The sequence below is a fragment of the Recurvomyces mirabilis genome, assembly GCF_035927965.1.
Source record: "Recurvomyces mirabilis strain CCFEE 5264 chromosome Unknown scaffold_3, whole genome shotgun sequence".
NCBI lineage: Eukaryota > Fungi > Ascomycota > Dothideomycetes > Mycosphaerellales > Teratosphaeriaceae > Recurvomyces > Recurvomyces mirabilis.
This window is the reverse complement of record NW_027041937.1, coordinates 1,193,070-1,213,988: the sequence shown is the minus strand read 5'-3', so window position 1 is coordinate 1,213,988 and position 20,919 is coordinate 1,193,070. Positions and strand designations below refer to the sequence as shown.

Here is a 20,919-nt window from a genome sequence, read left to right as displayed (position 1 = left end):
TCGGCCAGGCCTGCTAGACAGACCCTTGCCTCCTCGGAGATGCAGTGCTGAGAGCTTCGGCTGTCAGGTGGGCTAGCTGTCGCGGTACCCAAGGCTTGTAATTAGCTCGATCAACTTCCCCTCTGGCTAGGGAGAAAGATGGGATGTAGGATTCAACATCATCAAGAGACTCGATGCAAGAGCTACTACAGAAGAGCTCTGATGATAAGCGATGAGAGCAGTGATCCTAATCCAGATTGAGAGGCAGATGCATAGTCACTGCGTGAGAAGCGACATTCACCAATGAGAACGCGAGATAAGGTAAGCACAAGAGATAAACATCTTGGTACTACTTTTCCTTCTCAAGAAACGCCATCGGCACATCTTCTGGTGACTTCGAAGTCAGTCCTACAGCGGCAACTGAACATGTGTGCTCGATCATGGCTGGTCGGGATCACTTTTAATCCTCTCGAGATCAAGACGATGCCAAGTCTAGGTACCAGGCTCGTGAAAACCATTCGAAGAAGCACTATTGCCGACCAACCTCGGAATCGCTTGCTCTTATTGCGGCTCACAACGTAAGATAGGGCGAGATCGCATGCTAAGGTAGACACACCCTCAATGGAGGATGGAATAACAGCAGGAGCAAGCAGGCAAGGAGGCAGGTATGAGCTTTGCCATGCACCTTTTTAGACATAATGACACACGCTTGCCGCAAGGACAAAGCACGACCGTCTGTACCTGCATATTAACGTAGTCGCAAGTCGAGTGCAAGCATTTCCTGGTCACTCTCATATTTCCCACCGAACAGCATCCTGTCTCATCGGTGGACGAGACAATTTCCATCCTACAGGAACGGCACACATACACAAGAAAGCAATACCAGCCAGAATGCAGCCATCAATCCTCCTATCGACTGCCTTTCTGGTAGTCACCACGATAGCACACTCTGCATCACTCAATACATCCCGCGAATACAGCCTCTGGACCTGCCTCAAGCCAAACCAAACTGGCACGGAAGCCTACGAAGGCCTCCAGCTCTCAACCTACCACACCGGAGCCGGGGAAAGCGACATCGTCTTCACTGAGTTGAGCGACAATTACACTGTCAAAGGCTGGCTCACACCAGCTTCCAACGCCACGAACGACATCGACAATAACTACCAGGAGCTCGACCTCGGCACTCCTAACTATCCGTGGACTATGCTCTTGGCCACCAACGTCAACTTCTACGCCGCCTGGGAGCCCGTTCGCGTCTTCGTGGGTAGTGGCAGCAACTCCTCAGAGTATGGCGTTCAGAATGGCTTCTTCATCAATGAGACTGGTCTACAGTGGACGTCTGCACCTCATGGCGCGGGTGGGGCTGCGGACTACTTCGGTGGATGGCTTGGTATAGTCACTTCTTGATGTGACTCGAAAGCTAGATCTATGCTGACCAAATCATAGTATGCGACTGGTGGCATGAAGTCCCACAGCTCTTCGTCCGCAACAGATACTACAACGAAAACCCGCCTTACGCTCCGACCAGTTGTGCTGATGTTGATCTTGTGCCGTATTACTACTGATTCCAGTAATCGAGGATGGTGGCGTGGCCGACGAGGAGTTAGGCGCTCGTAGCACACGAACTGGGACTATGTGTATAGCTGATTGAGGCTGCATCATATCCTGTGGTCGTTGGGTCATCCTATGCTCATCTCACATATCACAGGTCCTGGTATTATAGGGGGTGAGTGGCTTACTAGGTTCATATCCAGCGGAGAGCGGTCGTAGCTAGCATCGATTGATCAGAAACAAGGTGCAGTTGCACGTCTCCCCTATTCTATCGCAGTATGACTTACCAGATGTCCCTCGGTGCAGGCTACACCACCGCAGTGTCCATGATAGCATGGAGACGGATCCGGTAGTGCTCACGTCAATGTCAACGTCCCAGCTGTACCCTAAGCCCTTCTCAGTGGCGACTGGTGTATCCACCATGTGAATACAAGTTCCTAGACAATGAAAGGGAGAGAAAGGAACTTCACCTCGAACTTCCAGACACTTCACCTGATGTATATACTCCATCAGCGGTATGCTGATGCTAGCCTTTTACGTCTTCCCTCATTCATCTGTACTCTGCCAGACGCTGGCCGGATCCGATCTGCTCAAAAATATGAAGACATGGATCCAGCCACAGAGCAACTCATCCAAGGACAAAACACACAGGCTAAAAGCCTCGTCGACCTCCCACCAGAGCTCCGCAACTACGTTTACGACTTCTTCCTCCACTCTAGCCTCGTCGAGCTCAGGGTTGGCCAGATCTTCGAGCCAGGTCTTCCCCATACAAATCGCCAGATCCGAGCAGAGTCCCTACAGCTCTTCTATACCGACTCCACTTTCCGCACTCAAGACCAGAACGCAGCCAAAGGGTGGATTCATGTGCTGCCCCTTGAGCAGAGGCAATTGCTCAAGCGACTCGAGATCTTTACCATGGACTACATAAGTCGGGCAGAAGCATTTTGGGACCCGGCCGTCTGGGTCTTGGCGATGAGAGGACTTGCTCAACACCTCGGACGATCGACTAGAGGTCTTGCTTCTGGCGTGCTACATTACCCTACGGTGGACGGAGAGGGCGACGAAGCGATCTATCTGCCTCGTGAGAAATGGGCTGGAGAGCTGACATGGTGCAGAGCAGACTCAGCCAAGAAGTGACTCATGCTGCTCAGCTGGTTGCGGGCGAGATTGTGAGAGCCCATGCTTGACTCGAGACCGAAACTACTGTAGGCAAAAGGAAAAGGTAGTCATCATCGTACCAGCCCAGCACTCTCATCCTCCTCATCATCCTCTTCATCCTCCTCACTACTCTCCTCCTCCTCCGTCTCCTCACTCCCATCCTCCTCCTCACTCTCCCCATCCTCTTCCTCCTCATCGCTCTCCGTCCCCTCCTCTTCATCATCATTAAGCCAATCATTAAGCGTCCTACCCCTACCTTTTCCACCACTCTTCCCCCCCTCAGCAACTAACGCCTCATCGAGCCTCGTTCCCGCACTAACCACCACAGACCCAGCAGGAACATACTCAGCCCTCTCATCTTTTCCCTCCGCCCTCAAATCCGGATCCGGCTCGTCACCCTCTACGACCCAGTCGGGTAACGCTTCACGCCCTTGCAGACCACCTGCGCCAATGACCAAGCTCGCTGATCCCAGTAAGAAACCTTTCCGTGCCTCTCCTGGAGAGGGTGCGACAGGGACAGGCTTTGGCGCCAGTAGAAGTAGAGAGGCTAGCTCGGTACTCGTAGGCACAGCCAGCAAAGCGCGGTAGAGTCGTGCTCGATCACGTAGGTCGTAGGAAGGCGTGTATCGAGCTAGGAGCATGCTATGCTGATATAGCAGCTCGATCGGATGAGCTTTCTCCGCCGCCTTCGTGCTATCTTCCTCAAACCCGCCCTCGTCCTCCTTCTCAAGAGCATCATAACCATCCGACCGCCACTCCTCACCATCCAGCCCTTCCAGCGCCTTCCTCTTCTCATTCCGTCGATTGCACCAACCCAGATATACCTTCGCAGCCAACAACACAATCTGACCCTTCACCTCGTCCTCCTCGTCCGCATACCCCTTGACCAGAATCCTCAGCACATCAGCAGCAATACTTTCGCCTTCCGTATTCTCTCGCATACCCGCGAATTCGCCCACAAGCCAGATAATGCTCGCCCGAGCCGAGGGCGAAACAAGACTATCCAGATTCTTCGCCAGCCTCACTACGGTCTTACGGTGCTCGTCGGGTGAACGCTGGATCAGATGGCGAATAACTTCAATCGCCTCCCCAACCAGATTCGAATCAGCCGAATGGATCTGCTTGAGAAGTAAAGAGAGACAACGTCTCGACGTCCTCGCCGAAGGAACCTGCGCACAACGCCCGATAGCCCTCACACTCTCACGCACGAGATCTGGATCGTGGCCGTGCGAAAAGTGCTCGAGCTCCGCTAAGATCAGATCCTGGACTTCCTTGCCACAATGCGGGAATAGGAGAGTCAGGAGTTCGAGCTTCAGCGTGCGGATTTGCGATGGCTCCGTGGAGCGGACGAGGAAGTGGCGGATGTATGGTGCGAAAGGCTTTGGATCGTGGATGCAGACTTGGAGAATGTTGTGCAGGGCGACTTGTTGGATATCCTGTGGCGAACGGAGAAGTGCTATCAAGGGGCCGATGGTGTGCGGGAGGTGTGTTTGGGGGGATAAGTAGAGGTATGCTCTGGTCACGGCGATGATGACCGCGGAGTTGCGGCTTTGCAGTAGTGGATGGATGGATGTGAGGAAGAGGTCGAGGTCCGGGTCCATGATCTCGACCTCATCATAATCAGCTGCAGCTTCTTCCTCCTCTTCCTTCGGCTCCAGGTCTTCGTAGAAATCTTTAGCTTTCTCTTCTCGTGTTTGCGCTCGCCTCACACGCTTCGTTCGTCGTGGGAAGCATTTCCGGGCATAGACAGGGATCAGTCGTAGCATGGCCAGCTGGCCCCACTCGTCCATGTCCACCACCATCTTACACAATCGCCTGTACGCTGGATGTACAAGATCAAGCCTTTCCGGGCATACTTCCATGAACGCTTGCACTGCGGCTCCGGCAACGTAGTATTGCTTATCCAGTAGCAGGGTGGCAAGATACTCCTCCACCTGTGGTCTCGTGTTCTCGTCGAGCCTAACACACTTCACACATGCCAATGCAGCAGCCTTCCGCACAAGCGGCGAGAGATCACTGACACCCTTTTTGACTGCCAAGCTCACAATCTGCGAGATCATGGGTATCCTTATCCCACTCATCGTCTTCAACGCCATTGCTCGTACCCGTGGATTCGCATCGGACAAGCTTTTCTGTATGGTATTGATAGATAACAACGCCGTATCTGGATCCAGCTCTGCGTGGTGGATGAGATAGTTGTATACCAATGGTCGTGTGGACGGATATGGCGTAGAGAGGGTCTTCAGCACGACAGCAAAGAAGGTCAAGGTGGGTTGTGGAGGATTAGCATATTGCATGCTAATAACCCGGCGGAGGCCATCGAGGACATCCCGTTCTGTTCGCGAGTCGAGAAGTTTCTTGATCTGTGGGACGGGAAGTGCTTTGGTGGGCTTTCGTGGGCCGACATCTCGTGCTGCTTCGAGGGTGAGGTCGCGGGCTGTATAGTCGTATTAGTATATATCTCATGACTGTTCATCTAGACTTACCCGTCTCCAGCAGCGAGCTAATCCTCGATATCGACTCCATCTCGAGAGCGAGAGGATGAAAGTGCCTTGCACGTGAAGATTGTCATGGAATGAATGGTGGGGTGGAATGCCCTCCGCCATTGCGTGCCTTCTCTATGCGACTCGAGCTTGGAAGTCAGTTCCATTCACCTACATCTCACCTGATCCACTTGGTCGCGACACAATGAAGGCACCCTCCATATCTGCATTGTGTGTGCTGGCAGGATTGTGCTTGGATACACCCGTATGTCTTGCCGACTCGCATCAGGAAGCATTAAAGGCACGAGAGAGGTACAAGGCGGCATGTCCAGCATATGAGCAATATGCACGCTTTCCACAGTATGTCGTACTGAAGATTATCATATGGAGATGACTGACGGTCTATCACTAGCCACCCATACAGCAATGGCCCCATGCAGCTACCATACCAGCGGCCCTCAGTACACTGTCGCACCTTCCAATCGGATCTGGTGGAGAAAATCATATCAGATCTCAATGCTACCATGATTGATCGAGACTTGGCGAGAATATTCGAGAACGCCTTTCCAAATACACTAGATACGACAGTACGGTGGCACACAGACGGTACAGACAAGCAAGACAAATCACAGCAAGTACTGAATGCGAAGTGGGCGGCGGATGGGGCATGGAAGGGCGCACAATCGTTCATCGTGACGGGCGACATCAACGCCGAATGGCTGCGAGACAGCACAAATCAGCTAGCACAGTATCAGAGGCTGGCCAGGAGGGATCCAGCAATCAGTACCCTCATCCTTGGAGCCATCAACACCCAAGCCGAATATGTGATCGAGAGCCCTTACTGTAATGCCTTCCAACCACCGCCACCGTCGAAGCTGAAACCGAGCGACAACGGTCAATCTGACGCCGTCCACCCAGCCTACGAGCCCAGCCAAGTCTTCGAATGCAAGTACGAGCTCGACTCGCTTGCCCACTTCCTGCGTCTGGGCAATGAGTACTACGACCACACCGGCAGCACCGCCTTCCTCACGCCACGATGGTATAAAGCTCTGGAGTCCCTCTTGGAAGTACTGGACGAGCAAAGCAAGCCCACCTTCAACCCCAAAACCGGTGCCTTCGAGAAGCAGAACTACCGCTTCCAACGCAGCACCAACACCGGGACTGAGACACTAAACCTAGCCGGCAACGGCAACCCCCTAGCGAACGGCACAGGCCTGATCCGCTCCGCCTTCCGCCCAAGCGACGACGCCACAAACCTCGGCTTCTTCATCCCGGCCAACGCCATGATAGCCACGGAACTAAAACGCACATCCACCCTCCTCCAATCATCCTCCAAACTAAAAATTGCCCTGGATCTCAAACTCCGCGGCGAGCGAATCGAAAAGGGCGTCTGGGAACATGGCGTCGTGCACCACAAACACTGGGGCCCCGTCTTCGCCTTCGAAGTCGACGGCTACGGCTCCAGTATCCTCATGGACGACGCCAATGTCCCCTCTCTCCTGGCACTCCCCTACCTCGGCTTCCTCCAAAGTAACGACATGACGTACCAAAACACCCGCCGCATGATCCTCTCCGCCCAAGGGAACCCATACTACCTCACCGGCACCGCCTTCTCCGGCATCGGCGGCCCGCATATTGGACTTCAGAATGCGTGGCCCATGTCCTTGCTCATGCAGATCATGACTGAAGATAACGAGGAGGTGATTCTGGGGCTGTTTGAGCAGGTGAAGAAGGCGTGTCCGTTGGGATTGGTGCATGAGAGTGTGAATGTGGAGAGGGTGAGGGATTATACGCGGAGTTGGTTCGCGTGGGCTAATAGCGTGTTTGCGCAGGCGGTGCTGGATGTGGCGGAGCGGAAGCCGGAGGTGTTGTTTGGGAAGGGGGGAAAGGCTTTTAGGGTTGATGAGTGAGTTGAGGAGATGAGCATGACACGGCATCACATACACCAAGCATTTTCCATACCCGACGAGGATGCCTCCGAACTCTTATGACCGTCATTTGTATGTCGTACGGAGCCGGCTTTTTCCTCTCTTTCTGATCGAGTACACTGCTTTAGGCAAAGGGCTTCCACTCACCTTGATCCAGACGATCTATGTACGCTGCAACTACCGGGCGGAAAAGCAGAGGATGTAGAAAGAAGCCGCTCTCACGCACGTCATCATCGCCGATCAAGGCTAGGAATTCGTTGACAGAGCTGGAGGTGGAGGCAAAGAGTGATAGTATCCATATTTGCTACCACATTTGCTCTGTTTAATTGTGATGGACACAAGCTGATCACAAGCCACGACACATGAGCAAGTTGAGTGCTCCGTGAGGATGTGTGAAGGGAAGGGTGCGAGAGTAGAGTTCTGTCGCAGCTCCAACAACGTGTCTCGAGCTGGGTGAACAGGAAACTCTGACTGACTCAGTGTCGGTGAGTGTGTGATATTCAGAGGAGGAAGGAACGCGTGAAGCGAATGACGAGATGCCACGTGAGTCGAGTCTTGGCACTGACCGGGATCGTTCGTTCTCGGATCTTCGCAGCTTCCGACCATCTCCGGCGCAAACCCTCGATTACATTCGAGTTACAGTTACACTCACTTACACTCGACTCGTACAGACCGTCTGTACATAAATATTCACCGCATGCAGTAGGCACAAATAATCGCCTCCACCCAACAGTGACCACGAAACGGCACCTCACGCGACCACTCACGCGACCACCATGGCCCTCCTCCGCTTCCCCCGACCAAGAGTAAGCAATACCACACCCCACCCCACCCTACCACTGCCATTCTAACAACAGCGGTATAGACCTTCCTCCACCTCATCTCCCTCCGTACCGCCACCGAATTCATCACCTTCACCCTCGCCCTCAACAAAATCACCGGCCTCTACGGCATCCTCGCCCTCTTTACGGGATACCACCTCAACCCCTTGCAACTAAGCCACTACATCTACTCCCTCCTCGTGCTAGCTCTGATAATCTACCTCTCCCCCGCCATACGAGCGCCACGGGATGCGCCAGTGGGGAGTACGATCAAGATTCTGGGACTGGCGTGGTTGTATGTTCTTGATACGGTGGTGAATAGCGTTTACACCACCCTCTTCGGCCTGGGATGGTTCGTGTTGCTTGCGCAGCATCTGGGTGAGAAGAACCCTGTCCCTGGAGCCGAGGGGATAGTAGGAGGGATCATGAACGATACGGCTGGTTTCACTTCTCCCGAACACACAGTCAGTCAAGTGGACGTCGTAGCCATCCCCGCCGCACCTGGCGCTGTATCCGGACAAGAAGCCACTATCGTTGCCTCCGGAGGCTCGCTCTCAGGCGTGGTGCTGGAGCAGGGCAGTCTATCAAGCATCTTCATCATCGCCCTCCTCTGGCTCGTACGCCTCTACTTCTGCATCGTCATCCTCTCCTACGCCCGCAGTACCCTCCGCGCTCACATCGCCGCCTCCTCAGCCGCCACGGGCACATACACCTCCACTTCCTCCACGGATCCAAATATAGCCGACTCCCCCTTCCGCCGCGGTCGTACGGAAGGTGAGGGTTGGTTCGGCGCTTTGGGGAGGACAATGCTCAAGTTTCCGAGTACACGGTATTGGCTCGGTAAGGATGAGAGCGAGGATGAGTGGGCGCGATCAGTGGAGTCCCGGGTTGAGAGGGCGAGGGGTTTGAGGATTAAAGTTCCGGGTGGGAATGGGAATGGAGTTGGGGAGAGGGAGAGGAGGGCTCGGAGTGGGACGGGGCCGCCGGTGCCGTTGGGGCCGATGGGGGTGGGAAAGGGGAAGGTTGAGCAGTAGATTTGTCTATTATATCATGGTTGCATGGAGGCGTTCGGTTCTGGCGGGGAGTAGTGCTGCATAGCGTGGTGTTGCCGGGTCTTCGGTGTGAAACGGGCGTATTTGGGATGGCATTGTCGTGAATGTACCTCAGGGTACGTCTTGCACATCGTACAGGAGAGTATGTACAAAATTTCCCTTTTCATATTTGCTCGTGACAACGAATAATTGTTAAATTCTCCCTCGCTCCAAAAAACATGAAAAGTTATGCCGATTCCCCACGAACGCCACGCTGCTGTGCCAATGCGGGCCTTCCTTTCTCGAGCTCGGTCTTTGAGCCTTATCCAAATGCTTCCTCCGTTCATACGTTTGGGGTTAGCAGTTGCATCCGCCTTCACTCTCCGGCTTCTGCGGGTTGACATTGACATCGATGGCTGTTGTCACACAAACACAGTCAGCATTGAGATACCGAACCCGCAAACCACCTCCCCACACTCTTTGTGGAAGTGAGTACTCACTATTGGCCACCCCCTGCCCCCCCTGCCCACCTTCCCCCTCCATCCCCGGCAACGCCTGCGCAATCCGCTTGAACAAGCCCTTGACATTATGCCCCACCTTCGCACTCGTCTCCACAAACATCAGTCCCCTTTCTTTCGCCTCCTGCTCCCCCTGCGCGACCGTCACCTCCCTCTTCTCCGCCCCGAGATCCGTCTTATTCCCCACCAGAACAATAATCACATCACTCCCCCTCTCGGCCCGGACATCTTCCACCCATTTCCGCGTCTGCGCGAAAGATTTCTGGCTCGTGATGTCGTAGACTACTACTGCGACGCTGCTATCACGGATGTAGGAGGGGATCAAGGAGCGGAAGCGTTCTTGGCCGGCGGTGTCCCAGAGTTGGAGGCGGACGGTGCGGTCTTCGAGGTACATTGTTTTGGAGAGGAAGTCGATGCCGATGGTGGCTTGGTAGGTGGAGTCGAAGGAGTCGTACATGAAGCGGGTGATGAGGGAGGTCTTGCCGACTGCATTATATCATGAGCATTATTATCATTAGTGCTGTGTCAATGGGGTTGATCTGGTTTGGGAGGCGTGAGGGGTTGTGGTTTTGATCATTCTTACCTGATTGTTCACCCAAGAAGACTAGTTTGAACTTCTTCAGCGGGTTGGTGTAGGAGCCGACATTCTGCGCCATGGTTGCTGATCGGATCAATGTGAAACCCACCCTCCTGGATCTCCTCCTCTTCTCGGCTCCTTTGTTGGATAGTCTTCTTTGATGGTTTGTTCAATAATGCGGTCAATGTCTCCGTGAACGGTGGCTGTGTGTTGGCGATTACTGAACGTTGTTCTATGTTTGCTGCTCGTACAGTATAAATCAATTGCTTTCAATCAATTGCGGTAAGATATATATGCTCCTGAATCCTGATACAGTATGTCTCTCCGCCACGCGACCAACCGACTTGTGGCTGTGTCCATCATCGTTCCCTCCTTCCAGAAGGCCGGGAGAACATGTTCCGAGGAGAGACTTTCGGCCGCTGCCGTTGGATATCGATTAAGCACTTCCTGATGGAAATTCTTCCAGCATTGGATTTCATATTCACGTGCTACGCTGTAAAACCACAGCATCATGGCCACCACGATAGCTAAAGCACCTGCGACACATACGCAACCTTCCCGCAAAGGCAAGAAGGCATGGCGAAAGAACGTCGACATCAGCGAAGTCCAAAGCGGGTTGGAAAACGTCCGCGACGAGATCATCAAGAGTGGTGGCGTGATTGCAGAGCAGCCATCTGATGCACTCTTCGCTACCGACCTGCTAGGTGACAGCGAGATCGCTAGGAAACAGCAAGGGAGAAAGCTCCTCAAAGCCGACGAGATTATTGCGCAGAGAAGTGCAATACCGGGACTCGATGGCCGGAAGAGAAAGGCGGAAGAAATTGCTGTACCGACTGCGGGCAAGAAGTACAAGCGTGGGGATTATGTCAGTCACAAGGAGCTGCAGAGACTGAAGAGTGTGGCGGATAATGCCCAAGGTGGCGTGAAGCTGGATGAAAAAGCCGACCATGATCCCTGGGCGAATATCGTAGTGGAAAGGGATTCTCGGCTAAACTACTTGGACGACGTACCCGCTACCAAACCCCCCGAAACGCTCAAACAAGCCCCGATTTCCCTCTCCACAAACGGAAAACCCATCCCCTCCGTCCGCCGCCCCGCAGCAGGCAAATCATACAACCCGCTCGTGACAGACTGGTCGCACCTCCTGGAAACAGAAGGTGCCGCGGCCGTGGAAGCAGAAAAAGCACGTCTATCCCACGAAGCCGAAGTCGCGGACCGAGAAGCTCGCGCTCTTGCCGAAGCGGAGAAAGTGGAGAAAGCGGATCGGGATGATTATGGGACGGATTATGAGAGTGCGTGGGAGAGCGAATGGGAGGGTTTTCGCAGTGGAGCCGAGGAGGAGGGGGTGGTGCACGTGGTTAAGCAGGCGAAGCGGAAGACACCTAGCGAGAGGAATAAGATCAAGGCGAGGAAGGAGAGGGAGGCGAGGGAGGTGTGGGAGAGGAAGCAGAAGGTTAGGGAGGAGCAGGAGAAGAGGATCAAGCAGATTGCCAAGGAGATGTCTGCAAAGGACAAGGCGAGGAGGGGTGTAGTTACCACCACAATCGACGACCTCGCATCCGACTCCTCCGCAGACGACGGTCAGACGATTACTCTGCAGCGCCGCCGTTTCGGCCAAGTCCCCGTCCCCGAAGCACCGCTCGAAGTCGTGCTGCCGGATGAACTGGAGGATTCGCTTCGGAGACTCAAGCCCGAGGGGAATCTGTTGACGGATCGGTATAGGAATCTGTTGGTGAATGGGAAGGTCGAGGTGAGGAGGAAGCAGTGGCAGTATAAGCAGGCGAAGACGGAGCGGACGGAGAAGTGGAGTTATAAGGATTGGGTGTTGAAGTAGGTGAGAGGGAAGATGGAGATATAGAACAGGGTGGTGGTGGGTTGGGGTCGCGGCTGCCGTATGTGGGTCGAGATGGAAGATGTGGGTGCTGGTGGCGCTAGTGGGATGAGAGGACATAAGATACCGTTTGTCAAACCACAATCATCAAGCTTTGAGTGACTCGCATACACACACACACACACACACACACAAACACACAGGACCATTGGGACTTGACGCTCCGCTTCCACTGCCTGCCTGTCTGCCTTCTATTCACTGCTGCACCCTTTCGTCGTCTTATTGTCGTTCCCAAGAACGAGATCGATCCTACCAGCTAAGATGTTGGAAGACATGTGATTATGGATGAAGGGAAGTCTTGAGACCGCAGGACGCTACCATTGGCGTACAGCACGCTCGGAGCCGAGAGTCTTTCTTTGAGAGCGCTTCACTCACATCACCGATTGACCGTTGATACTAGCCCGCCGCTGACAAAGGATCACGACACTCGAGGGTTGACACACAGCCAGGGCAGCAGTTTCGAGTCCACATGTTTTGAGACACAAGCGCAACGGAAGATACACATCTGCGTGCCTCGACACACATCCACGACATCCACATTTTCCGAGGTGGATTCACTCCGTACGCAGACCCAAGTCCACCCTTCCGCCACGCGTTACTGCCAATATCAGTATTGACGTCTTATGTGCACAACAGCATGGCTTCAACGACTTCTCACTCGCCATTCCTGGCCCTTCCTCCAGAACTCCGCAATCCGATCTACGAAATGGTGGTGGTAGCTCGAGATCCCATCGCAATTCTCTCCCGAGCTTGGCGCCTATGGAGCATGCGTCTTTCGAGCCAAGGGGCGTAAGGTCACTCACTGGTCGACATCCTAGAGACCTGTTCGACAGATCCGTCGAGAGGCTCAACCCCTTGTTCTTGCGGCACAATACTTCCGAGTTGAAAGGGGCTAGACGCTAGCAAGGAGGCTACAGCTCGCAGCATACATACATTGGCAAGATTGTCGAGCTCTTCCTGCACCACATCGGCCGCTGGAGTAACCCCAACCGCAGCGCCGAACGTGAGGCGTCGCGATCGACCCTTTGTTGGGAGAGGATGCTTGGATTGCCAGGACCACTCTATGCGACGCCTTCCGCTCCCTTCAGCGCTATGCCCAGCATCACCCGAAATGTACTGTGCAAGGCCACATGGTACTTCTGGTCGACAACACCGTATCCGCTGAACCTGATCCGATCGAGATGATTGTAGCTGTTGATCTCCGGCGGAAGCCGAGGGCTACAGTGCGTGCGGCGATGCTTGCGATGAGCGAGATAGGCATGTACGGAGGATGGGCGGCGTCGGGGGCAACAATGGCGCTTCTGGACTTGGTCGGATCCGATTATGATCTGGGAGAGGGCTTTCTGGGGGGGTTGGCAGAGAGTCTGAGTACGAAGGCGGGAAAGATGAGTAATCCCAGAAAGGTCTTCGGGTCTCCTTTCTATACGAGGCACACCATTACAGTGGTGCAGTCGAGCCTGAGGGGATCCCTGCGTTGCTTGCACTCGGCTTCGAGAATTTCAAGGGGAGTTGCAAGCAAGCGGCTGAGGTTCAGATATCGAGGCAGATTGCCAAAAGGGGTCTCTATGACAGAGGCTAGAGCAGCGGCGGGTTTTGGAGTGGCAGAATTTAGAAAGTTCTTGGGCAACTTGGGCAAGGCTGTTGTGCAGGATGTGCGACGTAGCGAGAGGCAGAAGGACGTCTGCTGGACTCGGCCAGGGATAAGTTCTCTTTAAGGCGACGGTCGACGTCGGGAGAAGCAGTCTAGTTTGGGTGATGGTTCAAGGCTGAAGGATGCGGGTTGCTGATTCACAAGGCGCCGAGGGTGGTACACAGTAGTGGCTTCGAGGCTCAGAGACAACGGATCCTGTAGTCTAAGCTAGGTTGAGTTTGGGTGCGGTGTGATGGCAGGATCAACCCAAAAAGAATCTGCTTTCTTACATTTCTGGCCCGAATTTCCAGTGCACGGTGGTCGGTTTTGTCGATCCCGACTATCTACATTACACTCTCTGCAGTCTAAATAGTATCGTAGCAAGTCGGTTTTGACCTAGCCCTCTGGTTGCACCGATCCTTCGTCTCGCCGTCACTAGTCATTGGTCCATTGTACGTCAGCCCACTAGATACTTACAAATTGGAAGCGTGTCCATCCTCTTAGGATTGCCTTGCCATGGGTCAGTCTGGAGTCCTTGACGTATATATAGAAGGAACATCTGCATCTCTTGACACTCAGCTTATAGTACCAACTATATTACAAAGCCATTAATTCCAAGCAAACGTACATACCTACACCATGACGGCCACCCTCGACAACCCTGGCGACAAAGTCACAGCACCATGCAAGCTCGCTCATGTCGTCTTGCGTACCAGCAACTTCAACAAGATGCGAGATTTCTACTTGAAGTTCCTCGGAGCCACAGTCTCTTTCGAGAATGAGCTCATGGCTCTGTTGACCTACGACGACGAGCATCATCGTCTCGGCATCATCAACATACCTGATCTCGCAGCCAAGAACCCGGGGACATGCGGACTCGAGCATATCGCCTTCACCTACAGTGATCTCCAGACTTTGGCATTGGTCTACTTGCAGCGTCAAAAGCATGGGATCGAGCGTTTCTGGTGTATCAATCATGGGCCGTCGATAAGTGTGTATACTCATGATCCAGATGGGAATATCGTAAGTGGATGGCATGCGTTGATTAAGAAAGATCTATGTTGACTCTACCAGCTCGAATCCCAGGTCGATTGCATGACTGTAGAAGGAGCCACGGGTTTCATGACCTCGGATGTGTATCAAACGAATCCCATCGGTGTCGACTTTGAGATGAAGGATCTGATCAACAGGCTGAAGAGTGGCGAGTCAGAAGACGAGATCAAGAAGAGGCCAACGAGTGGGCCTCGTGGTATTGATTCGGTTCCCGCTTGACTTTCGTGATTGCTTCGAGGGGCCGTCGAGTCACGGAGATTGCCAAGGGTAATGAGAATGTCACGGCCACAGGATCCAGGGTGTGCATGATGGATGCATTTTAGCACTATCGTAGTCGTTGTCGGAGTCCAATAACCACGGAAAGGTTGGCCTGAAGGATCTTCGTACAAGGCCTGGAGGAATCGAGTGTCACGTAGCACTGTATCTCCCAAGACCTACAAGTTTAGCCCGGCATCGGATACCCTGGGCTGCCAAGCAGTACTCATTCTTGACCGACCGCTGTCAGCAATGTATGCCGGGCTTCAGTGATGCTTATATGAACATGGGATGTATGAGTCGTGAGAAAGCACATGGAGTGGTGAACTCGGCGTCAATCCCAGAGCGTTTGCCGCGTACTATATGTTTCTTTGCTATTATTGCTTCGAAAGCGGAGACTCCGACGCCGCCTCGAGCTATCTCGCGTTTACTGTCCCTCTCTTACAACCATCGCACCTGTGCTACCAGATGGCACTGAGTGCAATATCGAAGCTTGGAAGCGGTGCTTGACTGAATGATGCGGGTTTGCAAGTGATTCCCCGATTTCTTATCACGAACAAGCAACCCCGGCTCCAACACGAAGGAATCAAGCTACTTGATAGCCTTCACCACCTTACCATATGAGGAAGGTGTGCACATGCTAGCAAAAAGCTGGTTGACGTGATGCGGCCTCGCGTATGGATGGCGAGATGACAATGTGGGCATATCGACGTCAGGGCTCGGCGGAATGCACATGGTTCAGGACGACCTGCGTTGATCATGCTGAGAAGGCCTGTTCCTGGTCTGGTGCGAAATGAGGACGATACGCCCATTGGTTTGACGTGCCTGCCTTTGCAGATGGTATGATCGGACCAGGGCCTCGATGTGGAAGGCAAAAGGTCACAGGTGTTTGCTGGGTCAAGAGAGGCAGGTATAATACTCTGCGACTTCCCTTGTCGCAAAACCTCCTCTCCTGTGCTCTCACATCCTTCACCATGCGTATCTCTACCCTCACTACCGCTGTCGCGGGCATTGCGAGCGTTGCCGCACTACAGAGCCCTCACAGGAAAGCACCAGTAAAGGTCAAGCGGACGTCCGACGTGTCTCATGCCTCTCCCTCTCACCACAAGCGCCAATCTAACCATCTCACCTCGAAGTCAGCAAGTAGGTGAACTATCAGTCTAGAGGCACAGAGTCAGACACTGATACCTCTACAGAATTCGCTGTCAACGGTTCTGCCATCCCAGACGTTGGCTTCGACGTTGGCGAATCTTATGCCGGTACCCTCTCGATCGATAACAACACATCGAACGAAAACCAGCTGTGGTTTTGGTACTTTCCATCCGACAACCCAGCAGCTTGCGAAGAGATCGTGATCTGGCTCAATGGTGGGCCAGGATGCAGCTCCCTCGATGGACTTCTTCAAGAGAACGGACCATTCTTATGGCAGAGTGGCACATACAGCCCAATCAAGAACCCATACTCGTGGGTAAATTTGACGAACATGGTTTGGGTTGACCAACCTGTCGGCACTGGCTTTTCGCCTGCTGCCAACGGCACACCTCAAGCGATCAAGAACGAGCAAGATGTTGCTGCCGACTTTGCCGGTTTCTGGAAGAACTTCATGGAACAGTTCGACCTGGTTGGTCACAAAGTCTACATCACGGGCGAGTCTTATGCGGGACAGTACATTCCGTATATTGCGGAATATATGCTAGAGCAGAATGATACCGACTACTACAATGTCAGCGGCATTCAGATCAACGATCCTTCGATCAATTACGATGATACTCTGATCTATGGTAAGCATAGAAGATATCTCGGGAGCTATTTGTGCTAATGATTCGTAGCACCATCTGTCTGGCACCTAAACGACTACTCTAACATATTCGGCCTCAATGAGACATTCATGACTGACATCAATGCCCGAGCCGAGAAATGTGGCTACTTCGAGTTCATGGAGACAGCCCTTACCTTTCCTCCCCTCGGAAAGCTCCCTACCGCTCCCAACAGCTCCGAGCCTGGTTGCGCTGTCTGGGACGATATCATCAATGCTGCCATTCTTATCAACCCTTGCTTCAACATCTACCATCTGATTGACTTCTGCCCTTATCTCCTGGACGAGATGGGATTCCCAAGTCTTGGTAAGCGGAGTCACCTTCACCTCAACTCTATCTGCATCAGCTGACCAGTCTGACTATAGGCTGGGGTCCAAACAATTACTTCAACCAGTCGAATGTGCAGAAGGCCATCAACGCTCCGCCAACCAATTACGCAGTCTGCGGTGATGATTCGCTCGGCCTCATTAGGCCTGGTGATACCAGTGTACCATCATCTCTTGGTCCGATTCCCAAGGTCATCGAGCGCACGAACAACGTCATCATCGGCCACGGCTGGCTCGACTACCTCCTACTCGCCAACGGAACCCTCGCCACAATCCAGAACATGACCTGGAACGGAGCCCAAGGCTTCCAGACCCGACCATCGGACGACTTCTTCGTTCCCTACCACCAGAGTCTGGGCGAGATCCAGTACGAGATCAATTACCAGCCCATCCCAGCTACACCTGCGTACGATGTCGCTGGTGCCGGTTTCCTGGGTACTACGCATACTGAGCGTGGTCTGACGTTCGTCACTGTCAACCATGCTGGGCATGAGATCCCGCAATATGTTCCTGGCGCTTCTTACAGGCAGCTTGAGTTCTTGCTGGGCCGCATTCCTAGCTTGACAACACAGGGTGATTACACGACGCAGACCGGCAACTTTACAGGGACTACACCGCCCTCGCGATAAGTTCCATGAGAATTGGAAGGCCTAAACATACGCCAGCGGAAAAGGAAAAATCACTTCCTTATCATGACGTTATGAATGTATAGACTACCTAGCTAGGTGATACAAGAGCTGTCAATTCCGCAGAACCTCTGTCGCAAGCCACCTCATGTTCTCATCGTTGTTATTTAAATGTTGTCCTGTAGTGGGCGAGAGTCATCTGCAGTGGATTCTGCACTGACAGCTGATTCATAGCATGACTACCTTACAAGCACGCGTTTCCACTTCTGCACAAATGGGAAGTGTTTGTCGTGCTGGACAGCATGCGGTATACAGTATTGGTGAACCTGGACTTGTTTTGACAGAAGTAAATTTTGTGAGATCACATCGCCGTAAAGCCTTATACGATCGACAGTCGGAGAAAATGTCACGGTCTTGGTCTTGCTATTCTCTTGATCCATATTCGGCTAATCTAAAGTCCTAGGAGACCGCTGCTAGGCGCATCATAGCCACTGTACGCTTTCGTATACCCAGGGAACTGCGCGAACTGGTCCTTGTTCACACTACTCAACTTCGGGCGACCAAGCGAATCGGTTGCATTGTTCAGCACGCTGCCGAGCTTGTCCTGAGCACCACTAATATCTGTGAACAATCCTGAGAGGAGATCCGGCAGTTCCTGGACCGTGAGCTGCAAGCCATAACACAGGGCATTGTTGCCCTCGGCCAGCGTAGCCGCATTGAAGACACCTGCTGTCAACTTTTCCGGGTCAAGACCGACGAAGCTGTTCGTGGTACCAGTTTTATCACCGATGGACAGGAATTCAAGATGTTGCAAGGACATACTTAATGTGTCGAGTGTGAGGCAAGGAATGGAGTAGGCATCGAGCTGATTGCGAATGTACCAATTGTCAGGGATACGTTCGTGGCCAGGAGTGTACGTGAAGTCTCCGTCCTGACCAGAAATGGCGTAGAATTTCTTGAGCAGGTCGCCCTTAAGCTTGCCTTCCGGATATTCATAACTTTTGTTTGACATGAATCGGTAGATGAATGCCCATGCAGCAGGCTGAGCGATCACGCCAGAGAAGGGGGCGTTGAAGAAGTAAGGACTCTGCGAGATGCTCTCCTGGAAGCGAGTGGTGCGATAGTCAGTCAGGAGCTGGCGGTCATAGTTGTCTGCGCTCTTGCGTTTCTATTTCTTCGTGGCACATCGGGTCGACCCTGCTCATCTCGTCGATCAGGGGAACATCGGCACCATTATGGTAATTGCCAAGCGACATCGCGAATTCGGAGGTGGACCTTAATCGGACTACAAGATTTCCATATCATTGATTCGGTGTCTGCAATGGTAACAGACTGGTCGAGATGATTTGAAGAAGTCGACGAGGTAGTGTGACGAAAAGAGAAGTGGTATGCATGCGGAAAGCCACCGCGCCCGGCATTGACGAACTTGTTGACGAGCAAATTCGTCACAGCAGCGTTTTCCTTCCATGGCGTTCAGAAAACGAAATGTGGCCGTAGGTCGTGGCGGTACGCCCGATCAGTCCTTTGGCCCAGAAGCGTCGATACTTCCTCCAGGTATCCGACCGTCGTCCCTCACATCGCAACCAGTCACGTCCTCTGGAACGCCTTCGTTGGACGACTTGCTGGGTGGTCACGGAGGCATACCTCTTGGCTCTAGTCTGCTCATAGAGGAGAGCGGTACTACCGATTTTGCTGGTGCACTATTGCGCTTTCATGCAGCTGAAGGCATCTGCCAAGGCCAATATGTGCATGTCGTTGGAGTCGGTGAAGCGTGGGTACGAGAGCTACCTGGTGTAATTGAGGAGACACCCAGTCGTGCAGCTGCAGCTTCTAAACCCATCGACGACGAGAGAATGAAGATCGCCTGGCGCTATGAGAAGCTGGGACAGGCGGGAGAAAGAGGTGCGTGCCGTCCTGTATGCAGTATCGTGTTATTCTACGTAGTGTCAAAAGCTGCATCATCGCCTTCTGCTTTTTGTCTCAGCTAACAATATCACCCAGCACTCCCTGATCGCAGTGCGCCGTCGAAGTCAGAAAATCAGGACCAGACCAGTTTCTGCCATGTGTTCGACCTGACGAAGCGTCTTTCCATACCTCCCGATACCAAGATCAACTATTTACCCGTCAGATCGTTGTCGAAGCCGTTCGACGGCATGGTCAAGTCTATACACGAGACACTGAAGTCCTCGCCGCCCCACAGCACACACCGGATTGTCATCCCGACCATCCTGAGCCCTGCTATCTGGCCACCGTCCGCAAGCCTGCCAACAAACTTCTTAGCGTTCCTGCAATCGCTTCGGTCGCTTCTCAGTCAATACCCAACACGCTTGAGTGCGATGATGACACTACCGCTTGAATTGCACCCACGAAGCAGCGGCCTTATGCGTTGGGCGGAGCTTCTAAGCGATGGGGTCCTAGAGCTGACACCATTCCCGCATCTAATGGACGCCACAAATACCGCTTCAGAGATTCGAACCTCCAAGGATACCCAAGAGCAGCCGCAAGGTATGCTCAGAGTACACAAGCTGCCAGTCACAACTGAGCGCGGCGAAGGTGGTGCCGGTGTCGGCAATAGTCTGGGAGCAGACCTAGCGTTCACAGTCAGCAGACGCAAATTTATCATCAAGCCATGCTCGCTACCGCCGCTCGAAGGTGATCATGACGCCCAGAAAGAGGCTGGCCAGATTACGGGCAAAGATATTGAGTTTTGAACGCAAGCCAAGCATACCTTTCAATCGTCCTCACCATCGCCGAAACGCTTGTCGAGCATGTCTTCCATCTCGATCTGCTCCCAGCTAGCATGACTACTACCCTGGCCCATCATGCGAGCGTACTGGAGGCCGTAGGTCGTAGGCACCGCAGTTGTGCTACTGCCGGACCATGCTGCACGAATCTCATCACCGAGACATGAAGATAGCGCGAAGAAGGCGAGCACTGCGACGAGAAAGCAAAGCAGAAAGATTATGATGACGAGAAACCAGTTCATGGTGGGAATTAGTGGAAATGTCGAAGCAAGTTGCAGGAACTGTGAAGATGTGCGACAGAGTCATTCTCAAAAGTCCACCCATGATGAGAAGTACCGATTCGCTCATATTCCTAATGCTCCGGCCCACGTTTTCTGGAAAAGCGGAGGCCGCTGAGATAGGAGCGTACATCGCCCTGTGCATATACAGCGGCCTGTAGAAAACTGGCGGAGAGTGTATCCCTGGAACCGTGGAGGTTCGTAGACATTTCCGGCTTCCTGGCTACACTCGGTCTCAGTCGAGCTTAGCGTA

The 20,919-nt window shown here is 53.3% G+C and overlaps 12 protein-coding genes across 12 annotated transcripts; 8 read left to right on the top strand and 4 right to left on the bottom strand.

Moving 5' to 3' along the window:
* Positions 1-870: 870 nt before the first annotated feature.
* Positions 871-1,544, top strand: LTS14_001800 (uncharacterized protein; the record flags this gene model as incomplete). The annotated part of the gene is made up of 2 exons (XM_064834508.1): positions 871-1,369; positions 1,426-1,544. The coding sequence occupies 2 exons, from the start codon at positions 871-873 to the stop codon at positions 1,542-1,544; spliced, it is 618 nt and encodes a 205-aa protein (XP_064698372.1).
* A 592-nt stretch (positions 1,545-2,136) lies between these two features.
* Positions 2,137-2,667, top strand: LTS14_001799 (uncharacterized protein; the record flags this gene model as incomplete). The annotated part of the gene is made up of 1 exon (XM_064834507.1): positions 2,137-2,667. The coding sequence occupies one exon, from the start codon at positions 2,137-2,139 to the stop codon at positions 2,665-2,667; it is 531 nt and encodes a 176-aa protein (XP_064698371.1).
* A 92-nt stretch (positions 2,668-2,759) lies between these two features.
* Positions 2,760-5,214, bottom strand: APL6 (AP-3 complex subunit beta; the record flags this gene model as incomplete). Its single annotated transcript, XM_064834506.1, has 2 exons — positions 2,760-5,125; positions 5,175-5,214. The coding sequence occupies 2 exons, from the start codon at positions 5,212-5,214 to the stop codon at positions 2,760-2,762; spliced, it is 2,406 nt and encodes an 801-aa protein (XP_064698370.1).
* A 162-nt stretch (positions 5,215-5,376) lies between these two features.
* On the top strand, positions 5,377-7,081 carry LTS14_001797 (uncharacterized protein; the record flags this gene model as incomplete). Its single annotated transcript, XM_064834505.1, has 2 exons — positions 5,377-5,531; positions 5,584-7,081. 2 exons carry the CDS (start codon positions 5,377-5,379, stop codon positions 7,079-7,081), a joined length of 1,653 nt encoding a protein of 550 aa, XP_064698369.1.
* Positions 7,082-7,875: 794 nt separating this feature from the next.
* LTS14_001796 (uncharacterized protein) lies at positions 7,876-8,954 on the top strand (the record flags this gene model as incomplete). Its single annotated transcript, XM_064834504.1, has 2 exons — positions 7,876-7,905; positions 7,965-8,954. The coding sequence occupies 2 exons, from the start codon at positions 7,876-7,878 to the stop codon at positions 8,952-8,954; spliced, it is 1,020 nt and encodes a 339-aa protein (XP_064698368.1).
* A 354-nt stretch (positions 8,955-9,308) lies between these two features.
* On the bottom strand, positions 9,309-10,125 carry ryh1 (GTPase Ryh1; the record flags this gene model as incomplete). Its single annotated transcript, XM_064834503.1, has 2 exons — positions 9,309-9,955; positions 10,053-10,125. The coding sequence occupies 2 exons, from the start codon at positions 10,123-10,125 to the stop codon at positions 9,309-9,311; spliced, it is 720 nt and encodes a 239-aa protein (XP_064698367.1).
* A 432-nt stretch (positions 10,126-10,557) lies between these two features.
* On the top strand, positions 10,558-11,880 carry LTS14_001794 (uncharacterized protein; the record flags this gene model as incomplete). The annotated part of the gene is made up of 1 exon (XM_064834502.1): positions 10,558-11,880. The coding sequence occupies one exon, from the start codon at positions 10,558-10,560 to the stop codon at positions 11,878-11,880; it is 1,323 nt and encodes a 440-aa protein (XP_064698366.1).
* A 2,326-nt stretch (positions 11,881-14,206) lies between these two features.
* LTS14_001793 (uncharacterized protein) lies at positions 14,207-14,839 on the top strand (the record flags this gene model as incomplete). The annotated part of the gene is made up of 2 exons (XM_064834501.1): positions 14,207-14,590; positions 14,642-14,839. 2 exons carry the CDS (start codon positions 14,207-14,209, stop codon positions 14,837-14,839), a joined length of 582 nt encoding a protein of 193 aa, XP_064698365.1.
* Positions 14,840-15,849: 1,010 nt separating this feature from the next.
* Positions 15,850-17,647, top strand: LTS14_001792 (uncharacterized protein; the record flags this gene model as incomplete). The annotated part of the gene is made up of 4 exons (XM_064834500.1): positions 15,850-16,018; positions 16,072-16,656; positions 16,705-16,998; positions 17,058-17,647. 4 exons carry the CDS (start codon positions 15,850-15,852, stop codon positions 17,645-17,647), a joined length of 1,638 nt encoding a protein of 545 aa, XP_064698364.1.
* A 448-nt stretch (positions 17,648-18,095) lies between these two features.
* On the bottom strand, positions 18,096-18,900 carry LTS14_001791 (uncharacterized protein; the record flags this gene model as incomplete). The annotated part of the gene is made up of 2 exons (XM_064834499.1): positions 18,096-18,779; positions 18,841-18,900. The coding sequence occupies 2 exons, from the start codon at positions 18,898-18,900 to the stop codon at positions 18,096-18,098; spliced, it is 744 nt and encodes a 247-aa protein (XP_064698363.1).
* A 210-nt stretch (positions 18,901-19,110) lies between these two features.
* Positions 19,111-20,355, top strand: ELP4 (Elongator subunit elp4; the record flags this gene model as incomplete). Its single annotated transcript, XM_064834498.1, has 2 exons — positions 19,111-19,546; positions 19,646-20,355. 2 exons carry the CDS (start codon positions 19,111-19,113, stop codon positions 20,353-20,355), a joined length of 1,146 nt encoding a protein of 381 aa, XP_064698362.1.
* Positions 20,356-20,375: 20 nt separating this feature from the next.
* Positions 20,376-20,630, bottom strand: LTS14_001789 (uncharacterized protein; the record flags this gene model as incomplete). Its single annotated transcript, XM_064834497.1, has 1 exon — positions 20,376-20,630. One exon carries the CDS (start codon positions 20,628-20,630, stop codon positions 20,376-20,378), a length of 255 nt encoding a protein of 84 aa, XP_064698361.1.
* Between the last annotated feature and the right edge of the window lie 289 nt (positions 20,631-20,919).